The sequence below is a fragment of the Prunus mume genome, linkage group LG1 (genome assembly GCF_029339155.1).
Source record: "Prunus mume cultivar Tortuosa linkage group LG1, ASM2933915v1, whole genome shotgun sequence".
Lineage (NCBI taxonomy): Eukaryota > Viridiplantae > Streptophyta > Magnoliopsida > Rosales > Rosaceae > Prunus > Prunus mume.
The window spans coordinates 18837841-18848926 of record NC_142698.1 but is presented as its reverse complement, the minus strand read 5'-3'; the positions used below and the strand labels follow the sequence as shown (position 1 = coordinate 18848926).

General features: G+C 35.2%; 2 protein-coding genes across 3 annotated transcripts; one reads left to right on the top strand and one right to left on the bottom strand.

Annotated features, from left to right (window-relative positions):
• The first annotated feature begins 1526 nt into the window (after window positions 1–1526).
• On the top strand, window positions 1527–6685 carry PNG1 (peptide-N-glycanase 1). Of its 2 annotated transcripts, XM_008220028.3 has the most exons (17): window positions 1527–1757; window positions 1829–1882; window positions 2051–2215; window positions 2313–2411; window positions 2624–2710; window positions 2859–2941; window positions 3040–3153; window positions 3700–3754; window positions 3845–3931; window positions 4215–4270; window positions 4370–4429; window positions 4553–4640; window positions 4745–5497; window positions 5580–5640; window positions 5734–5836; window positions 6123–6257; window positions 6338–6685. In XM_008220028.3, the coding sequence occupies exons 1-17, from the start codon at window positions 1680–1682 to the stop codon at window positions 6420–6422; spliced, it is 2163 nt and encodes a 720-aa protein (XP_008218250.2). In that variant the 5' UTR covers window positions 1527–1679; the 3' UTR covers window positions 6423–6685. The 2 variants fall into 2 exon arrangements, 1 of the variants encoding a protein (XP_008218250.2); XR_016123214.1 differs by lacking the exon at window positions 5734–5836.
• Window positions 6686–6967: 282 nt separating this feature from the next.
• LOC103318625 (PITH domain protein (DUF1000)) lies at window positions 6968–9989 on the bottom strand. The gene is made up of 8 exons (XM_008220027.2): window positions 9832–9989; window positions 9486–9572; window positions 8929–9052; window positions 7917–7965; window positions 7766–7823; window positions 7609–7655; window positions 7447–7524; window positions 6968–7228 (listed from the first exon to the last, which is right to left on the bottom strand). Exons 1-8 carry the CDS (start codon window positions 9868–9870, stop codon window positions 7177–7179), a joined length of 534 nt encoding a protein of 177 aa, XP_008218249.1. The 5' UTR covers window positions 9871–9989; the 3' UTR covers window positions 6968–7176.
• Between the last annotated feature and the right edge of the window lie 1097 nt (window positions 9990–11086).

Here is an 11086-nt window from a genome sequence, read left to right as displayed (position 1 = left end):
CATCCTCAAATCTACATTTCCAACCATGGATTCATGCGCAACCCATACCCAGCCCTTTTCTTTATGTCAACCATCTATATGGAATTGAGTATGTGCACCTCGTGAATTAAATTAATCTTTTGTGTTTTTCTTAAATACGGACCCTTGAAGGACCACCTAAAATACTAGCGGTTCTTATCGTTGAATTTCATGGTGGGATAACCCTGCGAAGGATGTGTGTATTTTCCTTAATTCCCATGTTAATTGTCAAGGCTGGGCCATGTGAAATGTAAGGCCTCATCATGGGACCTATGAGCGGGCCTTCGGCCTGCCGAGAATCAAGCCCTCCTATAAGTTGCAACCCTCAGATAATTGGTGGGTTTATAATATGAGTTATTTACACTAACACTCATTGAGTTTTTTTGTATTTTCACATAGGTTTTAGAAATTATACGAACACTCTCTAAGGTTTTAAATTATTTTTATAAAACTTCTTTTCATTGATTTTTCATCCGAAGATCAATGATTTTATACCCAAAAAAAATTCTCCAAATGACAAAGTTGACATTTCGAGATTAGATTGCATATACTTCATTAAGGTTAATTTTTCCATTTGCATAAGTGTTTTTTTTCCAATGAAATTATCAATTTTTTGACAAACAATCAACAAAAAGTGGTTTTGTAAAAACAAACTGAAACCTCAGGGATGTTCATGTAATTTTTGAGATTTGAGGGTTTTGTGAAAACACAAGAAACCTCAAAGGGTGTTTTTGTATATAACTCTTTATAATACGTTGCCCACTAAAAAAAAAAAACTATCAACATTATATTTTCCCCATTTATTTACTTAACAAATAAGAAATTGAAAAATAAGAATACAAAGAAAACAAAAACAATGCTCAGTATTTTTAAGGTTGGAATTATGCAAAGGCTTTTTATCTCAAATGATCTCTGAAGTTTACGAAATTATCACCTTTCATCCTTAATATTTTTTAATTTTTTGTTAAATTGCTGACGTGACACATGTGTGGAGTCTACACATTCAATGGTATATAGCCACGTATTTTTAAATATAATATAATATAACATAAATATTTTTAAAACTTAAAATTCATTAAAAAAAAAGCAACTTAAATCTTTTTATATATTTTTAAATCTCTTTCATGCTCTGTTCAAATTGAGAGAGAGAGAGAGAGAGTCTAAAATATATTCTATTATATTTAAAGCCACATGGTTCTATACCATTGAATGTGTTGGCTTCACACATGTGTCACATCATCAATTTAACAGCAAATTTGATAAAAGATAACGACAATGACTATTTTCATGTGTGGAGGCTAATTTTAAGGATTATTAATGTTATATTTTCTTAATTATAAAAATAAAATAAAAAAAGAAAAAAGAAAACCAATTGGCAGAGGCTAGTGTATTAATTAAATAAGGATAATATGGTAAATTCATATTTTTTAATTCAAAAGTAAATTTATTTATTTATTTAAAAAAAAAACTATATGAAAAACAACCGTTGCAAAAAAAAAGAAAAAGGCAACATACATGGCGTGCTGCAAACGACACGTCAGTATTGATTCTTTGTAAGAAAGTTCCCGAACAAAACAAATGGTGGGAGAAAGAAAGACCTCCACTTTACTTTTGGGGCTTTGCAGTTGCAGAGATCATTATCAGAGTCGCGAACACAGAAAATGGTGGCTCGCAGCTTTCAGGTTCACCACAATGACTCCACTTACGGCGTTGATTATGACACTGGCGATGGCCTCGAAGTATATCTCTCTCTCTCTCTCTCTCTCTCCCCAAAACTCAGTTTCTCTCCCTAACGTGCCATTCATTGCAGGTTTTCAAAATTCAGATCTTCTCTCTCACCTCCATTCCTCCAGACGAGCAAAAGGTTCACCAATCTCTACATATCTCTCTTGCTATATAGATATATATATATATATACACGTACATAATTAAAAATATATCTGCGTGTGAATGTATGTGTATAGGTTTTGCTATGTGTAAAACTACGTGTGTCGCAAGTTGATTAAATTGGATTGTTTTTCTTTGCGTAAAGTTAATTGGAGTCGATGAAAATCGTGTCCTTTCGGATGATTCCGACCTCGTGGCCATCTCTGACAAGCTCCGATTGGTTTCGATCAATGAGGAGCAACAAGAAAAATCAACTGCTGAAAACGATGAATTGCTGAAATCCGATGAGGAATTGGCCAGAATGTTGCAGGTTTCTTTACAAGTCTTCTGCATTTGAGACCTTCCAAGGAAATTTTGTTTCATTAAATTTTTTTTTTTCTCTTTTGAAAAAAAAAAAAAAAAATTAGGCAGAGGAGGAGGCGCTTTTGTTTCAGCAGTACGCTGCCCCTGAAGATAATGGAAAGTTTGAGGAGAGACTACGCCCTTATGTCAGTCAAGTTCTCATGGTAATGTTCTTTCTTATTCCTTCATCTGTTTGGTTTCAGGGAAACGGAAAAGCAAAGAGCTTAGCTTTTGACTAATAGTACTAGTTAATACAAAAGAAGAAAAACTATTAAGTTTTGTATTTCTCAAATTCCTCTAACAAATTGTGCAAGATTAGTTTAAGCCTTTTCACAGACTGATGTTTGTAATGGGTTTTGGCTTGTCGTTGCTTTAGTATGAGGACCTGCAACGCCAGGAGGCTGCCCGGAAAACAGTCCCTATAGAAGAGCTCGAGGAGAAAGCATTGGTCAGTTTGGCGAAGGTGAGAGCATTAGTCTCTCTCAGAAAATAAATGTTTTACGCATGTCATTGTTTTCATTTTTGGACTGAACTGGTTTTCGGCAATATATTAATGATTGTCCACTGCAAAGATGTCTTGGTGATAAGCAAATCTGATAAACGTGTTTTAGGAAGGGAATTCAACTCCATCAAAAAATGAACAAGACCATGCTTTCCTGCTGCAGCTGCTTTTCTGGTTCAAACAATCTTTCAGGTGTTCTCCTGTTGCTTTGCTTTTTTTTTACTATTCACTTTCATCATGCATAGCTGACCAGCTGAATTTGGGTAATGTGCTCTGTTTCAATATTGCAGGTGGGTTAATGCTCCTCCCTGTGATGGTTGCGGCAAAGAAACCATATTTCATGGAATGGCTGATCCACTTCCTTCAGAAATTCGATATGGAGCTTCTCGAGTTGAGATCTATGGGTATGCTATTGATGTTTGGCCATTTCCCAACCCAAATTTTGTAACTATAGTCTAGTCTGGTCTATGGTATTTTTACCCCTTTATGATTTTATGTTATCTTGTTTTTTTTTTTTTTTGCTTTATTGGTTTCCCTACTGTATATCTAATCTTTCATTGTGGTAATATCTACTTGGTAGTCTTTGTTCATCTGGTTTAAGAATGAACATAGCTGGAGTCAAATAGGCTCGTCCACCATGAACTTGGACTCTCCAACTGTCAAAGCTATGGCAGCATTTGCAGCTATAGTTTTCAATTTAAAGGATTTTTCTTTACTGTTATACTTACTTTATGTGAGTAGCATTTTTAGGTGAGAGCCTCATGTCACAAACCATTAGAAAACTGCTATTTCAATAAAAAAAAATTAACCACGGATGTTACCTTTTTATTATTATCTTTCCCTAACCCTGTTTCTTAGTTTTCTATCTATGTGCTGATGCATACAACTCTAGATTCAAAATAATTAATTAGCCTGACATTACATATTATATTTTTGGTCTTCAACCCCAGATGCAATTTTTGCCCTATAGGGTCTCGTTTCCCACGCTACAATGATCCATTAAAGGTATTTATGCATCTTGGTGGCCTCATTAAGAAGCTTATTTGATACTTTATGTCTCCCTGAGTTTTATATTATCTTTTCCCCGAAATGCAGCTTGTGGAAACAAGAAGTGGGCGTTGTGGGGAATGGGCCAATTGCTTTACGCTTTATTGCCGAGCTTTTGGATATGAATCCCGCCTGGTTAGTCATTTTCAATTCTAATATCTGTGCCATCTGACTTTCTTAATATTCACCAATGGACATGTTTAAATCAATATGAATATATTTAATCCGTCTTGTATTATCACATCTATTGAGTTGAGTTCCAACATTGGAACGATTATCTTGTCTAATTATTCATTTTCGAATGAAAGTAGATAAAGTGGTTCAGTTGTGTCCTTTTTTTCCTTAGACTGACGAGGCTTACTTGGACCCACAGTGCCTGCTGATAGATTTCTTTTAACTTTTTTCCTTTCTTTTTCAGATCTTGGCTTTCGTGGATCATGTTTGGACAGAGTGCTTCTCACAATCTTTAGGAAGGTAACTTCCATTTACAGACTAGTGCTTTTTCTTTATCTTAGGAGTCCTGGAAAGCCAATAATATGGATTCAATCTTCTTTTGACACCTTTGTTGTTCAGATGGATGCATCTCGATCCTTGTGAAGGAGTGTATGACAAACCACTGTTATATGAAAGCGGGTACCTTTGGTCTTGCTAGTTTAATCATTTTTCTAGATTTCCCTGTTGATTCAGTTTCTTGATTTGAGATAAATTATTTTACATTGATTTGTCCATAAATATAACTTCAAGCATTTTCTGTAGGTGGAACAAGAAATTAGATTACGTAATTGGCATCGCCAAAGATGGTGTTTGTGATGTAACTAAACGATATACGAGGAAGTGGCATGAGGTAATCACAAAAAGTGGTACTGGCATGAATTAATTGCCTAGATTTTCATAAATAGAACTACTTTATGTTGAGACATTGATGGAAGAGTTCTTTTTATTTTTCAGGTTATTTCTCGACGTAACATGATTACAGAGCCTGCACTGTCAGTTGTGCTTGCTAATGTAACAAAAGACTGCAGAAGAGGGTTTACCTCTCAAGTGCTTTCTGTACTTGAAGACCGTGATGAGAAGGAGAGGCAAGAACTTGAAAGCAGTTTACATTCTACAGACAATGCCTCAACCTCATTACCAGGGAGACGGAGTGGGGACAAGGAATGGCGGAAGTCAAGATTAGAATGTGGTTCTGATGAGAGTTGCTCCTTGAGTGGTTCTTCTTGTCCAGTTCGTGCATGTGTTGACAAGCATGTGACTGAAATTCACAATGCATTTCTTCCGATTCTTTCCCAGTTTGTTAAGGAAGAATTTCCCAAGTCAAGGGCGGTTGAAGTACTCAAGACTCTTAAACAAATTCTTGTGGATCTTAAGAAATCCCCTTTTAAAACAAGGAGGGCCACAATCGATTCAGTCAGCCAATCTCTTGTTCATCAGTTGCTGCCCTCTTTCACTGAGTTACTTAATGCTCTTTCGATGAGTGGTAAGGTAGATGCTGATGGGAGGTTTGACATTTCTTTAGCTGGAACTGCTGTCAAAACCTCTTTGGCACTGCCTGTTGCTTTGGATGCTTTGGATGATACAATCAATAATCTTAACATTTGTGATAACTTTGTTGAAGATTCTCTTTGCTTGCCACTTCTGAAGCTAAACAGAATACATTCTGGTTCAGTCCTTGCAAGTGGAGAAGAAATTCCTTTGGGAATTGTGAGTTTTATTTGGTCTATGTGGTTCATCTTTTTACTGTTTCATTTAAAAATTTCTCCATAATCTCCGCTGAAAATTTCAGGCAACGTCAGCATTTGATGGGTTACGCACATCGAAGTGGGAAGAACCAAATGGCGCACGAGGTAATGAAAAGGGTTCTCTTTTGTACATTAGTGTGATTTAAACACTTTACTATTAGCAAGTTCATTTAGTGAATTTGTATTTATGGCTTTTAGGTTGTTGGATCATGTATAGAGTATCAGACAACCTGATGCATGAACTTGTGGCATATGAGATAATGTCAGCCAATGATGCACCAGAAAGGGATCCGATGGATTGGTACGATATGTATGATTAACTACAGATCTTTTAGTTTTCAATCTGCTGCATTTTTCTTCGATTAAGTGGCATGTGGCATGTGTTTATGGCCTTATGCAGCAAGGACTTTGGCTCCTTTTCATTCAGGCATCCTCTTCAATGACAAATTGACAATAATGGAAGTGTCCTGAATGTAGTTATTGAATTTTTTCCTGCATGCACACGTATTGTGAAGTACTTATATACTTGTATTCAGAAATCCTGTGAAGCATTGATCTTGTTGAGCATTTATAAATTTAATTTACAGGGTAGTTGAAGGAAGCAATGATGGGGAATCAAGCTGGCATCTATTGGATAAACAAACTTCTCAAATATTTGACAGTCGTTTCCAGCGTAAAACATTTAAGATCTCATGTCAGGGTTTCCTATCAAATGTTTTCAGGTAAATATATGTACACTCAAATGCGTTCGAACATGTATCAATGTTTTCCGGCTCTCCATTAAATTAGAGTTACGTTGCAGGTTCAGATTTTTGACAGTTCGAGATGTTCAATCAACCTCACGGCTGCAATTAGGTAGCATTGACCTCTATTCTGGAAGCAGTTAATTCTTACGGATTGATTTTGTCCGAGAAAGGGTGTATGATAATGTATATCATCAACTTGGTTTCGAGTGCGGTGCTTTATTGTTGTTGAAATAATGAAGCTTTCTTCATGCCCCCTCTGTTCAGGGCTGTTTAATTTCTATGTTACCCCTCACCAAGATGTTTCATTAGTTCAAATGGGAATAAAAAAAAACAACTATCTTTGTAGTGCCGCCATTTCTTCGAAGTCTAATGAAGTTGTCTACTCTTTAATGAGCTTTCTGAAACATTAGCCAGTCTGGTCTGTCAGATTGTTGCCCTTCACTACCGACCTATGATATATATGCTCTTTATGTTTTCAATTGGTTGTTAATTATTTTCGACAGCAGCTAGAATCATAGGGAATAAGAGATTTCTCGGAAATACAGTGTGTAAGAATCCAATCCTAATCAACAAAAGAGAAACCCACTTGGGACCCCAATGGGGGGACATAAGCAATAGCTTCTGAAAATTGCAAACGTTTGAATGCCAAGCACTGAGAGAAAGCCAAACATGGAGCTGGACAAGCATTGAGAATGTTTCATCCTTTTTTTGGGTCAATTAAATGTTCATATCATCTTAGAATCCCATAGAGGGCGAAATTTTTTCAATGAAACTTGATTATAATCCGAAGTATATAAATAATATGCCACATAACCATGTGCACAGATAGATTTGCTAAATGATCACAAGGGTATTAGATGATTCAATTTTTTCATTCATCTACTTCTCTGACTCTTCAGTGTCCGTCCTCAATCTTCTTCAAGCCCTTCATGTCTGTAGTTTCCACCCTACATAACAGGAAAACATCATTAGATACATATGGTATGTTATATTATGTGGATACTGGATTATTTAACTGTTATCGCAGTGGAAAATAGGGCACATATCAGATGTATAAAACAACAAATGCATTGTCCAAGAATGTAGACCATGTGATAAATTATGTGAGATACCAGCCGATTTACGAGTAAAAAGAAACGAACAATTAGGAACAATTGAAACTTACGTTGTTCCACACAGAACAATCTTTTGAACTTTTGTGAGTTCGGAGCCAGATTGATTATCCTCAATAAATATCGTCAAGCTGATACAAATATAATGTGAGACTTTCTATTACATACATAAAGAGAAATATAGTAGTAAATCAACAAAAGTAGGTTTATGATACCTGCGAACATTTTGAAATTTGACATACTTTAAGACAACTGGTTTGCCCTGTAACATGTAAAAAGACATCAAGTATAATGCAAAAACCTTCCAAATGTGTATTACTGAATTGTCTTCAACAAGCAAAATAGTAGAGGTTGTCGTAACAGAATCCCAACCTTTAGATTCTCAGGGGATAAATCAAGTGTATCGCTTGCTGGGAAGTCATTGACATTGCTGCCATTATCAACAAGAAATGCATCCATGAGTTAATCAATTATTTATTTTTTTATCCATGATCAATAACTGTGATTGTCCCAAGAATAATACCTGAACCCCATATGCTCCTTGTTTGAAAAAAGTTTCACTGTCTTAGGACCTAGAAATCAATCTCAAGGTTAGAACAGTATCAAACATCAATTTCAGGGATATTTACAGTAGAAGGTTTGCAGGGTAAAATGCACAACAAAATTTTAGTTAACAAAGAGGCTGGAAGAAAAAGGTAAGGAAAAGACAAAGATGACAGACAGTGGTATCAGAGCCACAACAGCAGAAAAATTATATTTCTCAGGGAAAGAAGAAAACTCATATTTACAATCCTGTAAAACTCATATTTGTTGAATGATTCTCTGATAAAGAAGAAAACATCATGATATCATCCACTTTCATGTTCACTCTAGTAGTATTGGCTCTTTAGGCTGATGTTTTGAAATACAATCACCTAATCAGAATTAATTTTTCAGTAAATGAAAACAAATTTAAAGACCTTACATACTATGAAGACAAGGCCTTGGATCAGTAGCGCTAGAAAGAAACATGAAATGTTTTCTTCTGATATGTGCATTTTGGTTTGAGATTGGTAGTCTTCTTAAATCCCCATGGTTACAAAAACTTATCTGTATTTATATTCATAGTTCCATGATCCTTAGATTTATTGCTCCAGGGTTTTTCCTACTCTGCATGCCAACAAATTTGATCCTTTTGCAACCTCTATTTGATCTACTACAAACCTTAAAAGAGTGGATCAAAGCTAAATGAAGACAAGAATTCAAATACATGTTACTGTGAACCCTAAGTATGATACGTTGGGATGGCTTCCACTGTTATAAGATTTTATAATAAAAGATTAAAAGGAAGTGCAAAAAAATGAAAGAAAAGTAACATCAGTAGTGAAAACAAATAACACCTCAAAAAAAATTCCATCGAGAGTTGCCTAGGCATTCAGATCAAAGCATTTCAGTGTGTAACAATATGAATTCAAGTACCGCACCAACAAGCTTAATATTAGCATTCATAGTCACATGCGGTTGAACTGTATCTATTAAGAAAAATTCATTGCTACCTTCCTCTTCAGGTCCTTTGATGACAATAGAGTGCAGCTTAATGACTTGAAGAAAAGGTATGTAAAGCAAAAGCTGCTCATCTGCATCACTCTCCAGATTCAAACCATCATCTTCTCTATAACCCTAATTACGAATGAACAAAAGCAAGTAAATATAACTGCATTACCTCCAAAACATGTTTAAGCACTGAGCAGACATCATAGTCATAACTCCAATATGTTAAACAAAATCTTGCTCAAATTAACATGCAAGAGACAACTATATGGCTTAGGCGCAAGCTCCGTATTTCACAAATCAAAAGGTTTTAAATTTTTTTCTTAAATTCTATTAGCAGGCGAGCAGATGGCAGGAATAACAAACGATAACAAAACATGGCTAACTGACTCTCTAAGTAACAATGGCAATTGAAAAAATTACTTAAGTTCTGCGTTCTCACAGTAATGAGGGTAACTTTATTAACATTTTTTAATTAAGAATGTTAATCAAACCAAGAACAGCAATTTATACTTTATACATATTTTTAAATATAAAAAACCAGAAGTCGAATAAAAGTTACCTGCTTGAGAGCGTTGGCAACAGAGTGACTAGTGCTTTGGTTGAGGCATTCAACTCCAGACCAATCTATGAAGTCTAAAAGATCAACCTGACCATAAGAATTCAATATCAGAAAATAAGAAGCTCCGAATGCACTGTCATACTGCAAGGCCAGAATTTGCAAGGACGATAATAAAAATCTTTTTTCTTTCGGCCTGGAAAATAAATTTGGTGATACAAACACCGATTTTTCACCCTTGGAAGAAACCCAGATGCCAGATTCAAATCTTTTTCCCACCAATTTTCGGAAGTTATCTTAGTGACTGAACCCACAAAGGAAAAAGAAAATTGGAACTGGGTATACTTACTTGGTTTCTTTGAATTGCACTGGCTGATTCTGCAGACATGGTTGATGAAATTGAGGATTTGAGAGAGAGGGGGCTTGGAGTTTGGAGGAAGGAAACAAAAGAAAGAGAGACTGTTGGAGTTTATTGGTCCAATTGAAGAATTCAAAGGGAGGAAGGAATATGGGGACGCGTGAAAACGCCGTCGTATTTCGACGAGGTTTTCCCTTTTTTTCTTTCTTTTTGTAGGAATTTTTTTTTTTAATTAGTCCCAACGAATTAATAACAATTTATTCCCCCTTTTTAATATTTTTTTTAAAAAAAGTAATTTTCATCTTAAGTATTGGATGTTTACTTATCAGTAATAATTTAAATTTAAATTTCTCAAGAATCAACCTTTGATGGGAATGTGAGGGATAAGGCTTTTCCCCCCTCCCACATAGATAAAAAAGTTGAGGTGAAATTATCATGACATGTTTTTAGCAATGAAAATTTTGTACTTGATTGGAACTGTGACTAATTTACACCCATGGAAATTTGATACCAAATTGTTTTGAAGTATTTGGGACTGCTTGGTCTACATATACACTTGATGCAGTACTTGTTGGCTGGCATATATATGCAGGTTAAATCTTATGAAATGAACCATTCTGAAAGCTGCTGGTCAGTAGCAGCACTCAATGTCAATTGTTTGTTTGCAGGTTTGAATCACAGATGGTAACAACCACTGCAACAAGATGAATAAATATACACAATCACATGTATTCAAACATGTGTGTTTCTCTTTGAGTCTCAAACACATGTTTTTGGTAAACTTGGTAGATCAAATGACAGATTATAGATATAAATCCTTCATTATTTTTGGCAGAGAACTACCTACCTACCTACCTACCTCACATAGTTTTCCTATTTCTCTTCTTATTTCTCTCTCTCTCTCTCTCTCTCTGGAGTTTTTCTATGGAGTTGGGTTGCTATGTTTTTGCACCAGTTGCAAATTATTGTTAATATTTAAACTCTTGTCCCATTTTGCTGCTGCAGCTGCAATATTTTATCATTGATCTGTGTTTACCACTACTCCCAAATCCATTGAATCTATTTTCATTGTAAAGATATGGATGAGATAACTATTTATTAGGAAATATAAACAATATTCTTTATGTGATGGACTAATTACCTTATGATCCAATCATCTAATATTATTTCTTAGTATTTTTAACCCTGAGAAAAAGGAAAAAGAAATTGTAATCCTCACCAAAAACTTCCTATCTCAATCTCAAGT

Excerpts from the sequence above, each read along its gene's own strand:
- PNG1 (XM_008220028.3), top strand. The coding sequence starts at position 1,680 with ATGGTGGCTCGCAGCTTTCAGGTTCACCACAATGACTCCACTTACGGC. Across the intron at positions 1,758-1,828 it reads ACACTGGCGATGGCCTCGAA|GTTTTCAAAATTCAGATCTT; the intron begins GTATATCTCTCT and ends CATTCATTGCAG. Across the intron at positions 2,942-3,039 it reads TGGTTCAAACAATCTTTCAG|GTGGGTTAATGCTCCTCCCT; the intron begins GTGTTCTCCTGT and ends TCAATATTGCAG.
- LOC103318625 (XM_008220027.2), bottom strand. The coding sequence starts at position 9,870 with ATGTCTGCAGAATCAGCCAGTGCAATTCAAAGAAACCAA. Across the intron at positions 9,573-9,831 it reads GTGCAATTCAAAGAAACCAA|GTTGATCTTTTAGACTTCAT; the intron begins GTAAGTATACCC and ends TCTTATGGTCAG. Across the intron at positions 7,824-7,916 it reads AAGGAGCATATGGGGTTCAG|CAATGTCAATGACTTCCCAG; the intron begins GTATTATTCTTG and ends TGATAATGGCAG.